We start from the raw sequence: 26,165 nt of genomic DNA on the forward strand, positions 1-26,165 counted from the left end.
TTTTCACTGATGTGTAACACCGATTCTCTAAAGACACAAAGAAATACAGCCGGGCCACTGTATTGCAGGCTCGGCATCTGTGGAGTCAATCAACCACAGATAGAAAATGAAGTCAGGCTTATGATGATTGTGTTGGTGCTGAAAATGTACAGAACTTTTCCCTTGCTATTATTCCTTAAATAATACAATACTGTGTAATGCTTATTTAAAAAGCACTTACATCATGTTAGGTATCAAAATGATCTAGTGATAAAACGGTGGGGGGTGGGGATACATGTAGCTATATTAAATACTGTGTCCTTTTACATAAGAGGCTTCGGCATTCTTGGATTTTGGTATCTGTGGGAAGTCCTGGAAGCAATCACCTGTGAACATCGAGGGCAGGTTCTAGTCCTGCATTTTCATCTTCTTTTGGAAGATGTATCCAGTTACTCCAACCTTCAAAACCTCATATACTACCAACACCTTGCTTTCTATATACTCTAAGGGTTCCCCTTATCCCTGAGGATTCTGCAGAACTCTGTAGAGTTTGGGGAAATGATGGACTGAACAAAGCTAAGAAGACTGTCCCATTGCAACACTTCTGAGGGCCTCCCAGGGGCTGTATCCCAAACTCATTTGACCACAGGACTGTGCGGGGGCTATAGGATCTTTATGGTGTTGGTGCTGACAGAAGAACAAACTTTAATACAGGACTGCTAAGACCACTGAGAGGGCCAGTGGGTACAGTGAAAGAACCTTGGACTAACTAGCAACTAACTTAAACAGCTGAACATTTCTAATAGTGCCTCTACAGCTTTAAGACTATTTGCTTAATTTAAAAAATAAAATTACAAGAGAAAGGAAAGAAGGGAAAGGAAAGAAGGGAAAGGAAAAAATGATGAGAAATGGAAAAAATGGAAATAAAGTCTTTGTAAATAGGGAAGGGTGGAGGGCGTGAAGGGAGGGCTAGGAATGGGGAAAAAATAAGAACCAAGATGCATTATATAAAGGTACAATTCCCAATGAGAAATGTAATTGTGTTGTATACCTACAATGTACCAATAAAAGAATTTAATACAAAAAAATATTATAGGGCTATTTTTAAAGCCCCTTTTCGGTTTAGTTTTAAGCACCATTTATTTTTCTCTAGTTCTTGCTACTTTATAAATTGCCTATTGTTCTCTTAGTTATTCTCTGGCTTTGGTTTAGTTTTTAAGGATTTTAGTATTCAGCCTTCACAGTTTTATTATACTAGGAAAAAATAAATCATTTACCTGCAATTACTTTCTCAGTGGTATTACCCATTTTGGGGTCTCCAGTCTCAGAGCTGAGATTTTGAAACAAGACTAATGGAGTATGATTTAGAACCCTTGAGAGAAACAGAACTTAGTGACCTCAGAACAGATGGAGTATTCCAGGCCCCAATTATGAATTTCGTTTCATTTTTCAGTGGCAGAATGGGAATGGGTGCAAAGCAAAAGGAAATGATAATTTCCCCTTATGGCTCCTTCCTGCAAAGGAAATGTATAACTTATGAAGTCTTTTTTCCCAGAGGCTAATGAATTTTTCAATGACATTAATATAGGCCACTTTCAAGCTAAGAAAATCTTTTAAAAATTAAAATCAGAAAAACAAAAGTGATTAAGTAACAAAGTTAAGGGTATTAAATACTGCAGTGTATCCAAACATTCTAATGGAAGAAACTGATGCTTAAAATAGAAAAAAATTAATTTTCTATCTTCTTTGTAGAATTGAAAAAAACAAGGGTCAGAATGTGGTGCATTAAACATACTGCATGTTTTTAACTGACAGTCACAATTGGCTGGCCATGTTCTGGCATAAGAAATAAGCATTTAGATACTTTTAGCTATGAAACATTCCTTTATTCAGAGGGCTACATCAAGTATTTGGTGCATGCTAGGAGCTAACAAGGCTTTCTTCCCAGACACTAAAATGTGTACTTGCCACAGGATCAAACTTAGAACCTCCTGAGTCTGGGGCTGTGGAAAATCCTCACTGGATTTAGTTATCTTGCGACCTGACCTCTATTAAGGTAAAAGTAAATCATGAGGCTTCTGCACAGCATGATCAAAGTAGTTACTGTGTAAATAGTCTTGGTCTTTGACAAAAGTTAAATTCACGGTTAAAATTCCATGTTCTGTGGATTTTTATTCAAAAAGTGGTTGTTTACCTGTTTGTCTTTTAGAATAAAGCTTAAATATTGATCTGTCCTCAGAGTGCATATTAAAGAGTATTTGTTAAAAGGATAAAATATTTGATGCAATCTTCAATCATCTTGAAATGTCATTTACATGGGATACTGCACAATGCAATATTGCTAAAGAAAGATAGTACCACAAAATGCAACTGTCAACAATAAGGAAGCTGTAGTCAAAAACAAATTGGTCTTACATACAGTATTTGGTACAATTCATACTAAAATTATCTAGGTAATCTTACTATTGTGAAAATAATTATGCAAAATGGACTCATTCCTGTTATGCTCCACTAAAACGGGGTGGAACTGCATAGGAAAAAACAACACAGGTCACAGATGCCCACTCCAGGAACTTTCTCTTAAAAACAATCCACTGAAATCATCTGACATAACTTTAAGAGTACTGTATTTTACTCAGCAATTGACAATGGAGCAGCCAGCTGTGTTTTGAAGACTAGCTTTGCATAGTTACTGGGTGTCATTTGCCAATCAGAGCTTGGTAGCTTCTGCAATCCACTGCAAGTTTCAATGAAACTTTTTTTTCCAAATAGCTTGTGTAGATTTCTTTATCTGTGTAAGACTCCACCCTTTCTTTCATTTTCTGGACGTATCAGAGGCCACTGTGACCTATGCATGGATGTCTCCAATTGCATTTCTATTTTTGTGTTCTACTTCCAAGTAAAAGTTCTTTTTGCAGATTCATCTCTGCCATTCTGTTTGATTTTGACATGCTAAATCAGCAAAGTGACAGTAAGGACTATGATCTACTATGATCTTGCTGCCAGGTTAAACAACAAGGCAACACTGACCTGCTGCAAGAAGCTTGGACCCCTCTGACCTGGAGTGTTTGCCAAAGACACAGAAACACATCCATATTTAAATATACACAACCTTTGTGTTTATGTGTGCCACTCATAATTATCTGTACTTTGTCTCTGCTGGGGTAGTGAATTATTAAAAGTAACTAATTTCAAATGGGTCTTTTTGTGTACAGCAAAGAATTTTACTTAAGAGATCTTTAATCTGAAATTTCAGACATTTTAAGGTGGTTACAGTATTAATCAAATTTCTAATTTTTCTCTACTGTATAAGTTCTTAGGTAGAATTCTTGCTTGATTAATTAAAATTTTATTTGTGTAAATGGAGCTTTTGCTAAGTTGGCTGTGACAGATATAAATTGCATATTGTATACTCCTCTTTTTTACATTTAAAAATTAACAATTTTATTATAGAAATTCTAGAAAAAGTAGGAAAGCCAAGGCATCCAAAAACACACACATGCATACACAAGGACCTGCTATGTCTTTATACTGTACTCCCTCCCACCCCTCCAACTGTGTCCAACCTGGGGTTTATTCCATTTACTGATTTTTAAAAACTATTTATGACTTTAAATTTACCTTTCATAGATCTCCATTTTCCCTCCTGATTTCTTTTTTTTTATTAAAAATAGTTAGACTTTCTTATTTTTGAGCTTTAAATGTCTCATCACACTGGTCTACATGAATGATTCCATATTCTAGCTATTGATGGTGCTAAGTACTTTCATTAGCATAAGATTTCCTCATGTGCTTCTGAGCTTTGCTCCTGCTGTCCCTCTTTGTATGTGCACCAACCCAGTGGTTTTGTACAGCCCAGGTGGAAGCTGGCATGAGCTTTCCTCAGCTTCTTCTCATGACTAGGGCAGCTCATCACTGTCCTTGGCATCAGAACTGGGAGGCTGGCTCCCATCTCATTGTACAACAGTACTGTTTGCCCTTTGGCCCCACAGAAGCCAAATTTTAATCACTGCTTCTTGATTTCAATCCAAGATCCTAAGACTCCCACCCAGATCAAGACTTCATTTCAATAAAACACTCTGATTTTCTATTTGTATTTTGGTCTACAAAGATATTTATCTTATTTTTGAGCTTAGGTTTACTGATTTTCTCTTTATACTAAAAATATCCATCATTGCTTTAGCCTTGGAAGAGAGGGGATATAGCACAGTATGAACATACTACACTATCTTGAACTGGGATATAGCACAGTATGAACATACTACACTATCTTGAACTGGGATGTATTCTTTTTTTTGTAGGGGGAGGAAATGTTTGGGATCTCTTTTTTAAAATTTTTATTAGTATGTGTTTATAGTATATTATGATTCCATTCATTGTGGAGAGTTGGTACATGTACACAACAGATTTAATCTTTTTTATATCCTGTTCCCCTCATCTCCTTCTATTAATGAACCCTGCTTACCTAGGTTTTTTGTTGTTCCTGTTACCTGTTGGCTGTTCACTCTAGTAAGGAATGAACAGGCTCCTTAGATTCTCCCTCAGATTGCAATCTGCTTTCCTGATTCTACTTTTCCCTTTTAGCCCTTCTCTCATTTAAGTGCTATTTTATTTAAACAAGATCTTATCAATCCTGCTTTTAGTTTTCAGCCATGCTTGTTAAGTCCTAATGCTGTAACGGGACCCCAGATTTCTTCCTCCACAAAATCGAGATGTCTCTGCCCAATGACGGACTGAATGTAGCTCCCAATTCTCTGTTGTGCAAACTGAACTTACCTACTTCAGTCCACTCTTTAAGACAAAAAGAAATCTTACAATGATCCTAGATAATCCTTTCCCTCAGAACCCACAGGTCATCAGTTACTAAGTCCTAAATCTTCCTCCTCTATCTTCTCTGCAAAGGTCTGGTTCATCTTTATCAGCTCTTGGCTGGTCTGTCATCAGTGGCCTTAACTAGAGCTCTGTATGCATGTTTTCAGTCTTAAATCACCTTCCCAAATAGCAACAGAATGATCAAGAAAAAAGTACAAGTTCTTGAGCAAGGAAAAAAATGACCCAACTCACACTCACTTTTCTACCACACATTCACAGCTACTCCCTGCCAAATTACAAATAGTTCTCACACATTCCTTGCTGTTTTACATGTATATGCCTTTTTACTTCTTAATCACATTTCATACCAATTTGGGAGGGATGGAAAACAATGTATTAAGCAAGTTAATATACACATACTATCTCAGTGATTATTAACAAAAGAAGTCCAATGGTTTTATTTTTCATTTAATGCTTCAACTTCCTAAAGGTTTTAGGTAGAAGACTGTTGAAAACTACAAGGAAGGATGTGATTTGGGTGCTATAAACCAGACATATATCAACATTTAAAGTGGGAGGTCTTCTCATTGTGTATGTTACCAATGGGATATAGAAGAGCTTTACAATGCACCTTACTACTATATCCTAATCTTCTCTCTCTTTTTTTTTTTTTTTTTTTGGTACAGGGGATTGAACTTGGGACCTTGTGCTTGTGAGGCAGGTGTCCGCACCACTGAGCTAAATCCCTGGCCCCTAATCTTCTCTTTACATACATGTCCCTGGCTAGTCTTAAGCTCCTGACACACTGTAGGTCTTATCTTCATATTTCCAAAATCTAGTTCAAAGTTTGGTGTTAAAATGTTCTCAATAAATAAATGTTTGGTGTTTGAATCAATAGGAATACAGAACCAAAGGAATCCTAAAACTAAATTCATGAGACATCATGAAATAATTCCATCAAAATGCTTTAAAACTAAGGCATTTCACATTCTAAACAGAAATTTAAATAAAGGACTTGGGCTTCTTAAGTTCAGTTTCCAAATTTCCATGGTACAAAGCAAAGTTGTTGATTCTATTTAAAATTGCAAAGTTCTAAGCCAGGAAATTTACAAAATAGGTACCAGGAAAGAACAATTCAGAAGGAAAACACTGATTTTACTAACAGAAAAGGCCCTAGCCAGTATATTTTTCATTTTTCCTTAAGTATAAACATATTTTAACTAGGAAAATTCAGTTAGAACACATATTACTGTTTCTGTCAATATAACCTGTTAATACAACAAGGCCAACCAATGGCCAGAAACTGTTATAATTAAAGTAATTAAAGACAAACAATAATCAATAATTGCAATAATTGTGATCCAATTTTTTCCCATTTCTATGGTCTTTAAATAATTAAACATGGAGTTTTAATCACTAAATTCTAATACAATTATAAAATATTTTCTGTATTAAGTTGTCTGTGAACACAGTTCATATAAGCCTCAAATATTACATATAAAAATTGAATTATAAAATAACCTAGGCCAAACTTTTTAAACATACCAAATTTACCCTGAAGGAATTCCACATTTCACCAGAAGAGGCTGAATACTGTTACTATAAAACACCAACAAAAGTGGATGTCAGCAACTTCATGTTAAACATCTGTGTTACATTTCCATAGCAGAAAACCTAACATGTATTATTATAAACCATCATAAATCAAAATAGTAAAAGACGAAAATAAAAACTTACAGCTCCTTTGCAGTAAAGTCGTAACTTTCCGGATGGAGTACGAACAATCACTGACATTCGTTTTCTAGCGCTGAAAGAAAGGTTTTCCATAATGTGTCATCATATATATATTTGTTATGTCTCACATATTTTAATACTCATAGTGAAAAAATAAATTAGACCAAAATATGAGCCCTATCCTCCCACATATACAAATTATCCCCTGGATGAACAGTTGGGTACCCTTGAAAGTTACATTATGGTTTTTAACCCACCAGAGTACCATCTGCTGCCCTAGAGGAATAATTTACAAAACAGTTTCCTGGAAACCCACAAGAGTTAATACCCACCAGAGCAGAGCAGAGTCCTGGTCAATGTTTTTAGAGATATTAAAAATGAATTACAAGTTACATCAACTTTAAGCACATAATCATACATAATGGTAAACACTAGTACAGTGAAAGACAATTTAGGCATTCACAACTATTGTTTTTCAAAGATTACATCAGTCCCCTCTTATCTGAGAGGGATACATTACAAGACCCCGCAATGGATGTCTGAAACGAGATAGTACTGAACCCTAGTCCTGTATTTTTTCCTATACATATAGAACTATGACAGTTTAATTTATAAATTGGACATAGTAAGAGATTAACAATGACTAATAATAATATAGAACGATTATAACAATGTTATGATAAAATTATTTAAAGCTTACAAATTGTTTATCTCTAAAATTTCCATTTAATAATTTTGGAGCACAGTGGATCACAGGGACTTGCAACTGTGGAAAGTGAAATCTCAGATAAGGTAGGACGACAGTACTTTAGAAATACATTTACTAGGGTCTCCTCTGTTATGACACATGACATTACTCTAACTCAGCCCTTCTTGATTCATGCCTTTCTTAATCAGCTTTGGATTCAATTTGGGAAATTCATCAACTTCCTTGCTCCTTTCTTCTCTTGGCAAAATCCCCAAGGGTTTTTGGGAACCCCCTTTGGTGGTACAGCAGATTAAGTGGACACTGTGGAGAAGCCATCCAGCCATGGTCATTAGTAAAGACAGGATCTCTAATACCAATGAGGTGCTCCACACTGCACACCAACCCTCTGTATTTCTCTTAAGAATCTTGCTTTCTTACCCTCTGCAAAACCATGCAGCACACTTTCTACTTTCCAAATCTTCCATGCTTCTTCCTCAACCAGACTCTGAATTTTGGGGATTAATTGGGATGGAAGCTTTAGACATGAAATGGTTTTTCTTTCTGGCATTAAAACCTCCATATCTATCTATGTATTCACCATCTCCTTTAACTTCTTAAAGTGTGGAGGAAATACTTCTCCCTTTATCAGAGGCCTTCCTTCCATATGTCTGTGAATCTTCATGCCGCATACATCTCAGGGCCTTCTCAGTAGGATTGTTCATAGACTATGAGTTGATATGGTTTTGGATCTTAGCTGTCCAACACACATGCTTTTGAAGCTTTGTCTGCAGGGAGGTGTTAGGGAAAAGGTGGTGCTACTTAAGAGGTGGGGTCCAGTGGGATGTCTTAATTCACTGAGGTTGTGTCCTGAAGAGCCTCTTTCTTTTGCTCCCTGGGCAAAGGGAGTTCTGCTGTGCCTTCCACTCCTGCTATGATGTGTTGCCTTACTAGAGGCCCAAAGCAAATGAGCTAGCTGATCATGACCTGGACCCTCCAAACTTGTAAGCAGAAATAAACCTTTCTCCTTATAAACTGGTTATCTCAGGTGTTCATTACAGTACAGTATCAGGAAGCTAACACACCAGCCATTAGACTCCTTGCTTTATACTCTAGACTTGTGAATCAGACGCTTATATTTCCAAAAGATTTTTGAACTGCCACAAGAAGTCATGCACTACAATACTCTGAAAAAAGCTGATTATGATTTACCTAGTTATGATAATTAAAAATGTACTAAATATTTTAATTTAATATCTTGCCTAAATTTAGTTAAATAAAAACAAAGCATATTCCAGTTATTTAAAAGGGAAAAAGTAAAAATGATGGAAATTTATCTTATCCAGACAAATCACAGAGCAGATATTTTACCTTGTGAACTCCAGGACATTGAGCAATTCATATCTTTCTTCCTGCCCCAGCTATGAAAGAAAACATATGATTACATAGAGTTGGAAATGTCTTAGGCTCCTTGGAAATGAACATTGATCATTTATTTTTACTATAAAAGTGTCAACACAAACAATTGTTTTCTTCTAAAATACTGAAGGCAACTTGGTAACTTTCAGGAAAATAGAAACAATAAAAAACAGAACCGAATCAAAAGAAATTCCAAGTGCCACAGAAACAGATCTTAGAATAATAACATCCAGGAGGAAAGAGTTGCCCACAGAGATTATCTGGTGTGATGCTTTGGCAAAACTGCACTAAGAAAGTGTGGAGAACAAGTAATGGAAAGAAAAATGAAGTGACTTTGGAAAAGGTAAGGGAGTTATCTTCAGAATATAAAGGGAAAATTTTCTTTTTAGGAAATAATTTTGTGTTAAGAAACCTGAAATCTGGGCCGGGGATTTAGCTCAGTGGTTTCGCCGCCTGCTGTGCAAGCACAAGGACCCGAGTTCGATCCCCGGTACCAAAAAAAAAAGAAACGTGAAATTTAAAAAAGGAAAAATTCTGAATACAATAATGTCAGGTATGTATAGATATACAAGACACAGTAAACCACCTGATCAAGATTCAGAACATTCCTGACACCCCACAAATTCCCTTGTGCTGGTTTCCAATCAGTCTCCTCCCTGCCTTAAGGCAACCACTGTCAAGAACTCTATTATCATAAATCTCTTCTAGCTGATATCAAGCTAAATAGAAATGAAATTAGAAAGGATGCACTTCTTCGTGTCTGGTATTTTATTTCTGGTTCAACATAATGTTTTTGAGAATCATCTGTTCTGTTGATGAATCGATAACTCATTCCTTCTTATTGTTTAGATATTCCCATTGTAGGAATATTTCACAATTTGTTTATTCTCCTATTGATGAACATTTGGTTTGTTTCCAGTTTTTGGCTACTATGAATAAAACTCCTATGAACATTCCAAGTCTTTTGGTGGACATAAACTTTCACTATTCCTATGTAACTGGGTGTGATTGCTGAGTCAGGTGTAAATTTATCTTTCTTAGAAAACTCTTGAAAGGTTTTCCAGAGAGATTATACCACTTTATATATCTACTAGCAATATATATATCTACTAGCAGTATTGGTTCTAATATTTGATTATTCTCATTAACATTTGGTGTGGTTGATATTTTAAATTTCAGCCTTCTTAGTGGTATGTCACTGTAGTTTTGTATTTCCTAGAGGACTAATAATGCTTTTTCTTGTGCTTATTTGCCATCTAGATGCATTTTTTGTGACATACACAATCAAGTCTGTCCATTTTAAAAATTGGTCCTGAATACTTATTTCAACAAAAATTGTAATAATTATAATAATGTTGGAAATACGGAGAAGAGTAAGCAAAAGTAAGGATGACTCAATAATGATAAATCCTTGGGCCGGGGATTTAGCTCAGTGGTTCCGCCGACTGCCTCGCAAGCACAAGGTCCCGAGTTCGATCCCCGGTACCACAAAAAAAAATAAATTAAAAAAAATAAATAAATAAAAATAAATCCTCATTTAGCAGATTAGAACATAAAGTCATTACATAGAACAAAAAAAATTATATATAATGTTGCAGAACTGATATGTAATATTAAGCTTTATTCTGAATCACATTTTTTTGAAAGTATGACATGTATAAATGCTTAAAGAAATAGAAAAAAAAGAATAGAAAGTGGTTGGTTTGGAGTGGAAAACTTCTGTTTCATTATGAGCCTTTTGTTATTGTATTATCTTTGAATTTAAGCACATGTGTTACACTGATTAAAAAGAAGCTTATAAATAACTTACTGAATCTATAATGACCGAGTCAGGTGTTCTTCCAGTGAAAACAAAATGCAGCTGCTTGGCTGCTCTGACCAGTGCTCCCTCATCTGTTTCAAGGAAGAGGTAAAAGCAAATATGTAAATTCTGGAGTGTGTGGTTGAAATCTGTTTCTTTTACAATTACCCGACAATGCCAGAGGAATGAGAACAGTAAGTACTTGAAACATACCGGGGTCCCAGCATCATGTTTCTGAATATGAAGTCTCACTGTCAGTCACATATATACTCCCAAAAGGATAATTTAAGTGTATTCCTTACACTTACAGACAGATATTTAAAGACAGACATTTCAGACAGATATTTAAGGTTAAACATCTTCCTATCTGGCTTCTGATGAAGGAACATGTCATTCAAATTCATAAAGGAAAAACATATGGAAAAACAAGAACACATGTTCTTGGGCAAAAAATAAGACTCAGAAAACAAAGTGGAGAGATAGGAAAGGTAAATCAGAACATCACTTTCTAGCACATTTGCTAGAAAACCTTTCTCGAAATGAATGGCACAAAAATGTCTTTTTAAGCTTAATCCTTTTTTATTTTAATATGTTGAATGAAGAAAAACTAACATTAACATTTGAGGATTCAATTTAGATTGATTAAAGGGAATTAATGCTTTATTACCTTTTAACTACTTTCACCACTGTGTTATAAAATATTTTCATTACTAAGACAGGGTGTGGGATAAAAATATTCACATAGGTTCTCTTCTAACCATATGAGATATACTATTTCTTTCCCTTTTTAGGAGTTTGGTACATTTTATAAATCACAGGCACTGGTTTAGAATACAATTTGAAAATACCAAGAGTTCTCCAAAATATGGTCTTTTTCCCTAAAATTTTACAGTCTTTAGATTGACTTACCTAATTTTATACTGAAAATGTCTAAAAGTAAGCCTAAATATTCAATACTGATAACTGTGCTAGTAAATATTTTACAGAATTGCTTTAAATGTATAAAATTTCCATACCCAGGTAAAAACAAGATCCCTGGCATTTTCAGGAGAGGAGAGCAGTATTTGTGTTCTATAGCCATATATGTCACTATTATTAGGTAGGCAAATCTACTTATGTGCAAAAGCAATTTATGACTAATTGTTTATTCTTAGTTATTTACAAAGGGAAAATTATGTGCATATATAAACTATTTTTATTCACATGAATTTTGCTTATTCAAATTCCCACATAATTCATGTTGTATACCCAAAATTACACATACAAATTTATATATTTAAACACATACACTGTTCATCCTGAAAGCCATGGTTCCTCCAATTAGTAAGTGAAAATGTTTATTTAAAACACATAATTTGGTTATCTTTTCAAATTAAATTTATTTTTATCTACACATGCCAAAGTTTCGGAACAATTCTCCATAGAAAAATGGTTCATAACTGCTTCATTTTTACCTGGAGATGCGGCTTGATAAATGATTTTCTCCCCTTCTCGCTCTGGTACTGCTGTGTGGCAGACCGCCATCATTGTAAGAAATTCACAAATGATAGGCGCAGTTGGCTGTGAGAAATAAACACATAACTCAGCCTTTTTCATTTAAACATTTTGACACTAATGATAGTAATATGATTTCACATCTGTCTATTAAATGCAACTGTCAAACATTAGGTCCTGAGATTATGACCAATTAGAAGCGAATGTATATTTTGTTTTCAACTCCATTCATTCTTGTACTTCCTCATTCACTTTCTAAACATCTATAAGGACAACCTCGTGTTGTCAAATAGGAACAGTATGGTGAAAAAAAATGAATTCTGTCTTTGGAGGACAGGAGAGAAATTCTAAAATGTTCATTTATCCAGCTGTAATTCTTGATCAGATTTAAATTCCAGGCATTTAATCTGACAGTGGGTTGGGGTGATAACAGGGGATTTCTCTGTAATGCCTTGCCTGCCCTCTCCAAATACAAGAACCTTTACCTGATTCAAGTCTTACTAAACAGAAAAACAAAAAACCGAGCTATTCATGTGTACAAATAATGAATGGACTCTTGTGGCCTAAGAAGACTGAAAAGTGGACTGATTCTTTTGCAAGGAGCTAAGCATTTATAGGAGAAAGACAGACATATTTAAAGTTAAACATCTTCCTATCTGGCTTCTGATGAAGGAACATGTCATTCAAATTCATAAAGAAAAAACATTATCTCTATGTTCTTGGGCAAAAATAAGAATAAAAAAAACAAAGTGAAGAGACTGGAAAGGTAAATCAGCACATTACTAGAAATAAACTGTGTTCAGTCTAAAAAAGCAGACAAAACAGACACGGTCCCTGGCATGTGAAGCTTAGACTTGTGGAGACATGAAATACAATATACAAGTATTATGTATAGTGTGCTAAGAATGCTAAAGAGAATGTGCAAATATGAAAGATGACTGGAGAGTCAGTGATTTTTCTCAAGATAAGGAGATATTTCTATTTAATTGGATGAAGGCTTAGCCTCATGAAGAAGTGAGAGAAGTGATTTCCACCAGGGAGGAGTGGCACATATCTGAAATGGTCCAATAGAGGAAAGGAAGGAAATATGATAAAACAGAAAAAGGACATTGTGGCCTTAGGAGAAAGAAAGGAAAAGTAGCTCAAAGGGAAGCCAGTGCCTCAGGCAGGGGCCAGGTGACATAACTCTGTGAGTGAAGAGAGAAGCCAGAGAGTGGTTTTAAATAGGAAAGGGACAGAACTTGATTTCGAATGCATTATTCCATCCATCACGTTGCAACAGTATTTGGAGGGGGATGAAATGGAAACAAGGAGACTAGTTATGGCAGCAACCCACAGTGGGGACACTGGTGCTCTGAATGGGAGTGAACTGAAGCAAATCCTTGGCATATATTCTAGAAGTTAGCACTGATAGGGTTTGGAGTCCCATGGAAGAACTGACATAGATTGAGGAGGTATAAAAGGCAAGCCTTGAATTCACAGAAAGAGTAACAAAATAGGTGATGAGCAATTTACTGAAGCTGAGAAAACAACAGGGAAGAAGTTGCTAGCTCCACATTTTGTAGGTCCTGATGCAAGTATTTTGTTGAAGACTCTTAAGGAAAACAACAATAACAACAACAAACCACATACAAAGGAACCCATGGAAAGGGTTCCACATACAAAGGAACATACTGCTAGCTAGGGTCCTACCCAAAACAAAGGTGTTAGATCCATCCGGGGTAGAGTAGAAGTGTTTTTGGGTAGCAATCGTTAAGTTCAACTTTTGTTATTGAGCTTGAGCAATTGTGAGAAAACACTTAAATCCAAGAGGACTTGTAATTTAATCTGCTGGAATCCAAATAAGTGTCAGTAGCTTCATAACTCTGTCAGTTCACATTGGGTGGAAGGTATATGGAGCTCCTACTGTAGATTTCGCATTGGTTTTATGATACTGAGCAAGTAACTCTACTTTCGTAGTAATTTCAATTTTTTAGGGCTCTGTTAATAAAATTACTATAAAAACATTAATTCTTTTACTTTACTACACAAGAAAATACATTTTTAAACAGTGAGTTGTTTCATATAAATAAGTTGACAATTATGTAAAATTAAACACTGTGAAGTGATAGAATAAATGATGATATCAAAACTAAATTTCCAACTACTATGAATTCATGTTGGTCATGTAAAAGGGATTCAGAAGAAATTTTGATAATTATTAAAAATGATCATGAAGTAAAAAAGTATATGTATACATACATACATATACACAAAAGACACAGAATATAGTTGAGAAACACTCATGAGTTTTTACCCATGAAAGAAAAGATGATTTATGTCACTTACATGATTATTTTGGAGATTTTCCAGCAATGATGGGTCATTAAATGTTTTTTCATCTCCAAACTGTGAGTTCTGCCTAAAAGGAGAAAAAAATGAAGCAAACCTAGCTCATTTTTTAAAGCCCATTGATCTGTTTGTAACTCACTTTTAAAGTAAATTATGCCTGTAAATTCTTTTTTTTTTTTTCTGTAAATTCTTGATGAATTAAACACAACTTGGCTTAAATTTCTAAATAAGATGCCACAGTTTTCTTGATTTTATCATAAAACATATTGAAGCATTCTAAATTTTTTTTTTGGTATTGGGGACTGAACTCAGGATCTTGTGCTTGTGAGACCAGCATGGTGCCACTGAAGTAAATCCCTGGCCCTCTAAAATGTGCTAGGCATTTGCAGTATAATGAAAATATTTTAATTTTATAGTTCATTTTCTTTGAGCCCAATTAGTCACATGACATCTAAAAATTAAATGTTTACAATTCTGGGTATTGATGAAGTTATTGTAAAATATTAATTCTTTTACTTTAGCTACAGAAGAAATATTTACTGTATTTGTAGTGCTATCACTACATTATTATCATCTGATATATATGCCAACCTCTATCACTAACAAATACCTGAGCTAATATTTATAAATATATCATATCTGTTCATCATAAAAGTGTGGAACTTTGTTTTCTTGTGATTATCTTTTGATCAGCATATGTACTATGTACTTCATATAAAACAAACTGTCAGTTTAAAACCTAGCTATCATAAACTCATGGCCGTGCATTTTAAGAGAATCAAAAGTAAAACGAGGAACATTTAAGTGAGAAGGTCAGAACAGAGTACACTGTGAAAGAGTGAAAGTACATGTATATGAGTTCTGTGCACATGAAAAGAATGTTTCAAAATTCACCACGGAAAAAACAAATGTATCCAGTAATAAAGAATTACAACCCAGAAAGCTTTTAATCACAATTTTTACAAGTTAAAAAAGTATTATGAATACCAATGTACCAAATATCAAGACTTTTACATTTTAAAGCAAATGTTTGAAAAAAAGGGGAAATCAACGAAGAAGACTGAATTCAAAATAACAGAATACACATAGTATCTTAAATGGAACACATTTCCTCCCAAAACTAATGAAGTTATAGTTTGTAATAAAATAAAAATTTATTTGCATATAGTAGTTTAGTCTATTATTTCTCAAAATCATAATATAATTATATAACATATAATATAATTATATAATTATATAACATATAATATAATTATATAATTATATTTAATTAACATGTTGTTTAGAATTCTCAACATATCTCTGGGAGGCAAAATAAACAATTAATATTATTGTTATGATTAGTTTCACAGTTGGATGGAAAAATTCAGTAACTTTTAAATAATTTATTAATGGGCAGACAGAAAAACTGGCATATATTTTTCTCACAAATACTGTGATTTATTAAAAAGTTTATTACTTGGGCCATTATAAAGCTTTCTTCTTATTAAAATGTATTCATTAAATGGTAAACTCCTGTAAAACCAGCACTCTGGGAGGCTCAGGCGAGACCAAAAGTTCATGTCCAGCCTTAATGACTTAGCAAGACCCTGTCTTAAAATAAAAAATAATAAAGGTTGAGGGATGTAGCTCAGTACGAAGGCCCAGGGTCCAATCCCTAGTACTGTCCAATCCCAAGTATTCCTTAATGTTTCACAGTTAATACTTTCCAACTTTGTTAGAGAAACTAAAATGTCAAAGAATATTCACAGTCACATCTCGCATGAGGAAGTCTTTCCAAAGAATTCCAGGCTAAAAGCCTTCATAAATCTGAAGATATGTCTTATTAATCTCACCAGTAATTTTTTCATTTCATAAGTCCCAGTTGCCATAACTGATATAACTTTCAAATGTATTTCTAATTGGGTAACTTTAGATGTGCAATTGAAATATTTACACAGACTATCCCATTCTGTTTCCCAGTGAAGGCTTCACCAAGAATAATATTAAATAGGAATTTTTCCCCAAGAAAGTGGCCTCCTTCCCAAGACTGAAAAATCACGAATGCGACTCATCCTCTCATCAGCTTGGCTTGGATGAATCAGGCATGGAGTTACCATTGTGCTCCAAAATCTTATGAACCACTCACTTTTAGTAAAAATAGACAATAAAATTAGGAAGCTCATATGGTTTAAGAACAAGAACATTTTAAAAGTAGCAATAATAGTTTATACTGTCAGCTGATAAAAATGAATTTGCAAACAGTTGGCCAAAAAAAAAAAAAAGCAAGCCAACACCAACATTCTGCTTTTTTTTTTTTTCCTAGAAATTTCCAAGTGGGACTTTGCTCATAAGGAGACAAAAACTTTCCGGTGTTTTGCAACAATCAGTAAGGCCAAGAGTGTTAATAATTCAAGAGAGAATGAACATGTAGCTTGCAAAGTCATTATCTGCAGCTTCTTGCAGCCTGATTTAAAAGCTACAAGGGCCGGGGATTTAGCTCATTGGTTCTGCTGCCTGCCTGGGAAGCGCAAGGTCCCGAGTTTGATCCCCGGAACCAAAAAATAAATAAATAAATAAAAGCTACAAGACATTATAAATAATTATTTTTTGTTCAGAAAAAAATGAAGAATCCCTATAACAAAATTAAGAGAAAATTCAGAAGGTATATATCCTAATCAGTAAAATCTATGTTCATATAGGACAACACAGACTATGAACTTTTAAAATTCAAAATTCAGGTAACATGAGATCAGTAAAAAGAAAAAAATTTTGGGGGTCACACCTTTCACCTTACAACAAAATAAACTCCAGATGGATCAATTATTTTATAAAAATACTCCAGATATGGAGAAAAAACCTCAGGAATGAGACAAACCTAGGCTTCATATATAAATTAGAAAAAACAATATAGATAAATCCAACTGCATACTAGTACATACTTTGCACCACAGAAACTACTGCAGGCAAAGCGAAGAGTCAAAGTTAATAAGCTGGGAAAAAACCTCCCCACTTACTAAAAAAAAGATCAACAATACATTACAATAATGGCAAAAGGATAGAAACACACAGCTCATAGGGAAGGATGTATAAGTGGCTTTAAATATGCATTGAATCTGACCTTTGTAATCAGACAAATGAACTTTATCAATCTGGAAAATTAAAGCTTGACAACTCTGTGCTACTATAATTATTGAAAAATACTAAAGCATGTATTATTGGTAACAATGTAAATTGGTACATACAATCTCTATGAAGGGCAACTGGGTAAGATTCAAATTAAAATATTTTGATCCAGCAATTCTAATTCAAAGGAATAATTACATTAGTAATTTGCCTGTTGTAAAATGCTGTTAAGTACAAATTTATTTTTGCAGCACATTTTTAATCACAAAAGGTAAGAAATAGCCAAAAGGTCTATCAGAGATGTTGCTTTAAAAATCTGTGGAATATAGGAAGGTCTCAATGACTGACATCAAATGAAGAGCTGGTACAAAACAATGTGTACCATATGCTTCCCTTTGTTTCAAAATATGAGAGAAAAATTAAATTTGTAGGACAGATCTGGAAGGTTACATGTGAAATTGGCCACACTGTATGTCTTTAGAAGTAGACATGGAGGGGTGATAGACAGGAAAAGGGAAATTTTTTTTTTCCATTTTACACCCTTTGAACTTGTAACATATTAATGTGTTATGGACTTAAAATATATTTAAAAATAAGAACAAAATCCTTGTCAGTTACCTGAAACATACACACATTCTACACATAAACTAAATGTATACATTTTACACACACACACACACGAATATATACATGAAGACAAAGGCAGTGTGACTGCAAACAACTTTTATGTTTTATAAAATTAACCACTTTAATGAGTCCAGGGAGTAGGGACAGAAGCATACTGTTCTCTGGGCATGTAGTTCAAAATCTTTAACATTCCAAATGTCCCGAGTAGAGAGACTTGCATTTAACTGTGTCAAATACAAACATAGGATATGTGTCTATTTAGAAGCTGGTTGCCTCCACTCAACAGTGTAAGAATAAAAATATACAACTTTCAACCCATGCCTGAATAAAATCCCACTGAAAACATCAGAATTCTCTAGGCAACTTCAAAGCTGACAGAATTTGAGTTTTCATATGTACCTTTAACTTGCTTTAAACATGCTTAATTATATGACAGAGAGTAAGGGGCAGTAAGGCCATTTTCTCATTGTGAAACACTGTAGACACATATGTAAGTTCAACCTAATAGAGGAAATGGTTCTAAGAATTATTTTTCTTGGTTTAAAATATAGTAATTGAGTATGGGCATGAGAGACAACCAACCTACATCTACAGGACATATGCATCTGCTTTTGTATCCAGCCCCCTACAGGGCTATTGCTGAAGTGGCCCCTGCCCTGGCCAGGTGTGCACAGGGACAGATGAGTGCTCTGCAGCTGACTAGCCTGGAAGAACTCTTCAATTCTGTCTCCAAACACATCATTAAGTTCAGAGTCAATAACTTTTTCTAGGAAGCTGTGCTCTGGGGCCACTTATGCCACATGTAGGACTGGGAAGAGTCGAAGTGTGGGCAGCCCCCTAGACACACTTATGAGAAGAACCCAGAGGCTGGCCAGCCACTCTGGGACCCTTTTCTCACTACCAGTGTCTGCTGTACCCAAGGTGATTCTGCTCTTGTCCATAGCCTGTTTCTATGACTACATACATTCCTATTGCTGATCTCTGTATGATAACTTTTCTTATGTTTCCAGAATTATCTGCTGCGTGGTGAATGGGTTCATGATCATGAGGCCTGTCTCTGATATCTGGGCAGCTCTGGGGTGGGTACTTGCAGTACTTAGATTAAGGAAACTTCACAGAAAATGCCACCAGTGCAAGTGTGTGCCTTGGATCCACACAGCCAAAGCCTTGTTGCTCTTCCTACTAAGCAGCAGGTGTGTGTGGAGGAGCTGGGGATAGAACACAGGGCCCCAGATACACTCTTTCCCACAGAGCCACAACGCCTAGCTCATGGTGCTGTCAGCCTCAGCTTTCTAATTCCCTAATTTTCTACTGGCATTCTTTGCAGAGAGTAGGGCAGACTTGTTTCTTTGGCTTTCTTTGGGGAATTCTCACAGAAGGCAGCCAAAAGTGGTAAAGTCTTCTAGAACTGCATGCTTCCAGACAGGAGACCCTCTACCCTGGCCTTTGCCTCTTGAAGAACATGTTTTCTCTTATCCACTTCCCTTTCCAGGTGTGTTAGGTTAATAAATCTGAGTATAGAGCTGCATGGTTCTAGAGCAGACTTTCTAAATTCCTTATTTATCTGCTTCAAACAAAAGAAACCAACAGAAACAATTGAGCAGAGAGATCTCCAGTGACCAGGCAGTGAGAACAACAGGCTCAGGTGAATGGCACAAACCCTGCTATTCAGGTCATTCCTCAAGTCTGGACAATGTGGTGTCTGTGCTCACACTCCAACATCTTTGAAGATACAGGATCATTACCTGGTGATGATTATGATAGGCAGAGAACTAGCTTTGTGAGCACTCATCATTCTACCTTTTTTTTGTTTATTAAATTCTTTTATTGGTACATTGTAGGTATACAACACAATTACATTTCTCATTGGAAATTGCACCTTTATATAATGCATCTTGGTTCTTATTTTTTCCCCATTCCTAGCCCTCCCTTCATGCCCTCCACCCTTCCCTATTTACAAAGACTTTATTTCCATTTTTTCCATTTAGAGACTATGTAAAGGTGCAAATTTCCAATGATGAATGTCATTATATTGTATACCTAAAATGTACCAATTATCAGAATGAATAATCGATAATGTAAAATAGGAATAAAAGGTCCAAAGGGGTAAGGGTAGTGGGAGGCACAGGGGAAAGGAAAGAAGGGAAAGGAAAAAATGATCATCATTCTACCTTAATAATTTATTTTATTAAAATAATGTAAGCTTTTCACTCTAAGTTTCCCATCAGTCTTGGAATCTATTTTGGAGGCCAGGTGAACACTCTGGCATGCTCCATGATATGCTTCGCAATGGACTTAGTATAAGACAAATACTGGGATACCAGCTCTTGCCTAGTAGTCACAGCCATCTGCAGCAGGCAGAGTAGGATACTGGCTTCCTGAATGAGCTCACAGTGTACTAAGAGTGGTCTCCAAGTGGTGTTGACTCCTCGATGGCTTGAAGTAGAGCTGTCAGGAGAAAGCTCTCCAAGGCGATAAGCGCCACAAAGAGTAGCTTGTCCCCAGTCAGCACCCTCGAGGACCTGGGGGCTGTGCCCATTTCACTAACCTGGAGGGCTTACTCTTTGCCACGGGCATCTCTGCCTGGCTTAGGGAAAGGGGAGGCCACAGAACACTGTTCTGTCAAAGGGTCTACATGCCCCGCTTTTCAATGCACTGCTGCTTCCAAATCAAAATTCTGTGTTGGGAAATTTAAGTTTTAGCAATGACTTTGTTACTAAGAGACAGGTTGAGATAAGTCCAAGAATACACATAAATGATTAAATTCAGTAATATTTTTAGTAAAGGCTGGTTTTGACCAAAATAATGGGGCCTAGTTTTCTGCATGACTCAAAGTATTTCTGAAGGTAATTACAAAAGAGGAGTTCCAAATCTATTCTCTGAAAGGATGTATCACTGGGATAAATAAATTACCTGCCAAGTGGACTGCTTTGAAGACTAATGCTAATATAGATGTTTTAGATCTCATTATTATGTGGTCACACCTGGAAGACTCTTTTAGAGTGCCTAGCTTTTGTAGCAGAATAAATAAATACTACTCTCTCCAACATAATTATAGACTGCAATGAAATGAGGAAATAAATGACTAGAAAATAGAAATCAGTACTATCCACTGAATATTGTGATAACACTAAAAACCACAGTAAAATGATTACACACAGAAAACTTTAAGGTTATCATGCTAGGGAATCAGCCTCATTGCCATTTGCTTTAAAAAACTATTAGAATAATATGGAACTATATTAAATAGTTAAGAAAAACTGAAATTATGTTATTTGGGATTTTCTTCATAATAAAGAGTGGGAGGGAAGCATAGACGGATTGAAATTAGCCTTCAGTGCATACTGTTGAAACAAGTAATGGGCACTTTTTGTTTATGCTTAAAATTTGCTACAAAAGAAAAAAAATAGTTATGGAAATATAGTTTTGGCAAACAAGCATATCTTAATGGCTACATAGATGCTGAAATAAAAGTTCTTTTTATTTAATCCCCAAAGTTTTGATACTATTAATTTAGAGATGGTAGCCTTTTAACGGGAAGGAATTAATCTGTGAGGTTATATGCTGTGCTATGGTTGTTGGTAACAATGCAAAAACTGTATTACTGAAATAAGTAGCTACTGGTTGGGAAATAATTTTATCTATGTAAACTATATTCATATTGTTATGGCTGAGATCTAAAATGTCCCCCCAAAGTCTCATTTATTCAGAAGTGGGGCTTTTTTAGAAGGTAACTGCATCATGAGGATGCTATACTCATCAGGCTTAATCCACTGATGAGTTCATAGCTAAATGTGTGGTCAGGAGGCAAGTCACTGGAGGTGTGCCTATGGAGGTATTTCTATTCTGGCTCTTCCACTCTCTCTCTGCTTCCAGCCTGCCACGGGTTGAGAAGCTAGCTTTCCCCTGCACATCGTTTCACTCTGCCATTTCTGTCTGGAAGCCAGCCAATCATGGACTGAAATCTCTGAAACCATATGCCAAAATAAAGCTCTCCTCCTTAAGTTGTAGGTATAAGGTATTTTGTTCCAGTGATGGGAATATATTTGGATGAATGGAGTTATAGCTATCATCTTACTATTTTTATTGTCAATGGGATGTGTTTGAAATGGTTTGCCTTCAAACTTGTACTAAGTATGTTTTAACTTGAAATTTTTGTGGTGAACACTCATTCAAGTAGGATAGTAAACTATAAGCAACTCAGCAGGTTTACATATGGATTTCAGTGAACTTCAAATTAAAGGGTGAAATTACTGAACAGCCAGCTTGGAATGCACTTTCAGAGTTCTGATTTATAGCCATCTACACTCTCTATACTTGAAGACCAGCAGCATGAAAAACAGTCAGATGCCTGGAACACAAGCTTCAACCAGGATCACACCCAACCTTGATTTCCTTGGCAACACAAAGCCAGATGGATGAGGTTGGGCAAATCTCAGATTTATGAATGTACAAAGTTGTGTATCACTGTGCAAACTTTCCTTTAGTCAGTCAAATTCACCTGCTTTGCTTGCTCTTAATTACACAAAAATTTACTGAAACAAATTCAAGGTTGAACAATATTCAGTGAAACAGACAAAAAAAATCAAATTACTTTGAAGTTGCAAGGCTCTAAAAGCAGATATTCTTGAAAGTCCATAGGATATAATGAAACCAGCTATGCCAGGTTTTAACTCTGGCTCCCATATTTATCAGCTGTACTCTTTGAGGCAAATTACTTACCAGCTTCTATGCCTAAATTTTATCAACTTTAAAATGGTCATGTCAAAAATGTCATGAGAGTTAAGTGAGGGCCAGCAGAGCTAACATTCAGTGTGGGCTTACTGTGTCCAAAAATCCTTCAAAGCATCTTAAAACAGAACTCATTTAATCACTTAATCTTTGAAATTTCTCAAGGATGTAACTACTATTACTGGCCATAGTCTTGCCGTAAGAATACACAGGCAGAGGGAAGTTCTTGTTCAAGGGCACCAGGAGATCAGGATCCAAACTTGGGCAGCCAGGGCCAGGGATTTAGCTTAATGGTTCCACCGCCTGCCTCGCAAGTAGAAGGAACTGAGTTCGATCGCTGGTACCAAGAAAAAAAAAATCACATCAGTTAGGGCCGGGGATTTAGCTCAGTGGTTTCAACGCCTGCTATGCAAGCGCAAGGACCCGAGTTTGATCCCCAGTACCAAAAAAACCAAAAAAAAAAAAAAAAAACTTGGACAGTCAGATTCGAGACCACATCCACGGCCATTCCACATGACTCAGGACATAGTAGTAGCTCAAGAAATATTTGTTCTTTCAACTTTGCAATTCTGTAGTTATTTTATTAATTATTTTATTGATTGAGAATCCAAGTACATAAAAAAGAAACTTATTTTATTATAAAGATAGGAATTGCTTCTCGGCCTTTTGGCTAAGATCAAGTGTATTATAAAGATAAGAAAAGCCTTTGTTAATGCTGCATGTAAAAATCCTTAAAAATAAAATTGTATGTAACACTAAACTTGATTTATCCACCATCACAAGATGCTTTGGCACGTTTAAAAAATGCTAAAAATTTAGTTGTGTGTAGATGTCAAAATGTATGAATGTATGAATGTATGAAACTTTAAGTATGAATGAGCATGTGATGACTCATTAATTGCCACATGAATCAAACAGCTGCCTCTGTTAGTAACCCTTGGTATTAGCATGTGTACTGAACATTTTTATCAAATCTCCACTTTGAAATAAATTCCAGGTTGAAAAATATTAACTCTTAGCTGGGCATGATGGCACATTCCTGTAATCCCGGCACAAAGGAGGCTGAGGCAGGAGGATCACTCAAGGACAGTGAGTTCAAGGCCAGCCTGCACTACAAAGTGAGACTGTCTCAAAAAACCAAAAGAAAAAAGAAAAATATTAACTGTTGTTGAACTTCAATGCATATTGGAAATATGGCTTAATCCTAAAATACATATATAATCTAACAAAAAATAACTATAAAGCTTCAATATTTGATAGTCACCATCATTAAAGAATCCATCTCCTCAAATTTTATTTGTTACCAAATTATGAGTTACAGAAATAACAAAAAAAACTTATACTAGCCTAGATGAAAATGTAAATAGCTAAGAGTTTTAAAATAATACAATAACAGACAAAAAAACCCCCAAAAGAGTGAAATTAAGCCTATAAAATGCCATATTTAATAAATCTGTAATTAATTATATTGCAGTTTACTCTAGTCCTGGGTAACACGATCTCTGAACATTTGTGCCAGGTATTTCATTTAAAAATACTCATTTTCTAGTCCTTTCACAGACTTATAAAATAATGAAAAATATAAAAGGAAATTTCCACTGTTTGGGTTGTTTCAGCAGCACCTTTTTTGCAGAATGTACACAAAGTGGCAGAAGGGGGCACTGCTGAGCTGAAAAACAAGATAGCTTTTAGGAGTCAGAGCTGAAATCTTAGGTAGTTCATACCCCAGGGACTGGAACACTGGAGCTGGTCATTATAGACTTTATATTACTACAGATAAATAATATAAATAATAACAATATTATAATATAAATAATAACATTATTAATAATAATATAAAGATAATATAAAAATAATTAAAACTCTAGGAACTCTAAGCTTTAAATGTTTATGAAATGTTTATAAAGGTTACTCAACAGAAAATCAAGGATATTCAATTGATTTCAAAACATATCTACTTTATAGCATTGTCACCCAACCTGGTGAGCAATGCTGTTTTCAAAAGTAATGAAATGTGTTTGACAAGATGCTGAGACGCAAGCCTTTTAGAGACCAAGGAGACAGACAGGCTCACACAGCTTACCATTCATCAGGAGAGCACCCATAATCCTCAGGTTCAGGGACATGGCTTCAGAAAGCGAGTGGAGGGACAGAGAGAAAGAAAACAATCACAGAAAGGCTGAGAACACAAAACCATGCACAAGGGAAGTACTGAGAGATGGATCTCTAAAACTTTAAGAAAATGAACTTTTAGTTGAATCTGGAAGAATGGGAGTTAGTATAGTAAGTAGAATATGATGATTTATGGTAGTTAAGCAGGTTTACAAAGGTGTCCTGTAACTGGAGAGCCAATCTGCCTTAACCAAAAAGTTTACTGAATTTATGTGTAGAATTCTAGATTCAGTAAGAAATATTTAAACTTAGTAATTTAAATATAAGTTAAAGCCAATGGAAAAGTAATCATATTAATTATATAATCATACATAATGTAATTACATATTATATAATCAGAACACAGTTTGTAATGAAACAAACATCTTAATATTTAGGAACAAACTATTACACTGATAAAATCTGCCAAATATGGTACATTTTAGAAAGAACTTTGGCCACCATGTGATCACAGTTCTTTTAAAAGGTCTGTTAAAGTAAAAGTTACTTGTGTTCCTATGATTCAATGGAATCTCATTTTAAAAGACTAATATTAAAAATGTTCACTTAAAACTATAACTCACACATTAAATTTTTTTTATCTCAAACAAAAAATGTGCTCAGTAATATTTTAAATTTTATCCATTAGCTAGCTCACTTGAACATAGGTACAGTCTTCTTGATGTATTTCATTTCAACCAGCCAATCATGTATTCAGTCCCAAGAGGCCCAAAATACATGACAGAGTAGATTTTATTATTTCCCATTCCTTTCATGATACATTTTCATTTGATAGTTTTCCTCTAAATTAAAATTATTAGACATAGTTAAATTTAAAAATGTGCATTCAGGACAAATGTAGTCATTATTGTTTTTGACAAGTATACAATAAACTGTTGAAAACACACACAACTTTCCCTCTCCTTGAATGTCCACATTATTTTTTACCCTTTCATCAACCTGACCAGGACACGGACATTCCAGAGCACCTCTTCTGTCCAAAATACTACAGAGCCTCCAGTGCATTGTCTACTCGATCACCTCAACAATGGAAGTGGTCCCATTAGCTCTCTAGTCTCTCTCCTAATAAAGGGCTTCTGTACATGCTTACGAGGAAGGGCTCACTCAGCCCACTGTAGGCTGGACTCCCAAAACAGGAGTTGGCTTGCTGTGAAGCTCTGTGGCAACTGGCTATAGCATGATGTTGAAGACAATCACTTCTGATCGACCTCAAGGCTTGGACCCTGGCCCCAGGACACTGCCAAGGGAGGGTCTACACGCACTGCATCAAGGTTC

At 35.3% G+C, this 26,165-nt stretch overlaps 1 protein-coding gene across 7 annotated transcripts in view; it reads right to left on the reverse strand.

Moving 5' to 3' along the window:
* Nucleotides 1–26,165, reverse strand: part of Atp8a1 (ATPase phospholipid transporting 8A1) — a 218,659-nt gene that overhangs the window by 112,551 nt on the left and 79,943 nt on the right. For 5 of the 7 annotated variants that reach the window (XM_004849787.4, XM_004849788.4, XM_087187537.1 and 2 more), the window contains 6 exons: nt 24,802–24,846; nt 14,253–14,325; nt 11,885–11,990; nt 10,440–10,522; nt 8,582–8,631; nt 6,529–6,598 (listed from right to left, as the gene is read on the reverse strand). In XM_004849787.4, the coding sequence (XP_004849844.2) occupies nt 6,529–6,598; nt 8,582–8,631; nt 10,440–10,522; nt 11,885–11,990; nt 14,253–14,325; nt 24,802–24,846 (427 nt within the window). The remainder of the gene's footprint in view (nt 1–6,528; nt 6,599–8,581; nt 8,632–10,439; nt 10,523–11,884; nt 11,991–14,252; nt 14,326–24,801; nt 24,847–26,165) is intronic. The other 2 variants (XM_087187535.1, XM_004849790.4) reach the window with 1 other exon arrangement.

This window comes from Heterocephalus glaber, unplaced genomic scaffold, assembly GCF_053883595.1.
Source record: "Heterocephalus glaber isolate CG9 unplaced genomic scaffold, H.glaber_assembly_v1.0 deba00001509, whole genome shotgun sequence".
Classification (NCBI taxonomy): Eukaryota; Metazoa; Chordata; class Mammalia; order Rodentia; family Bathyergidae; genus Heterocephalus; species Heterocephalus glaber.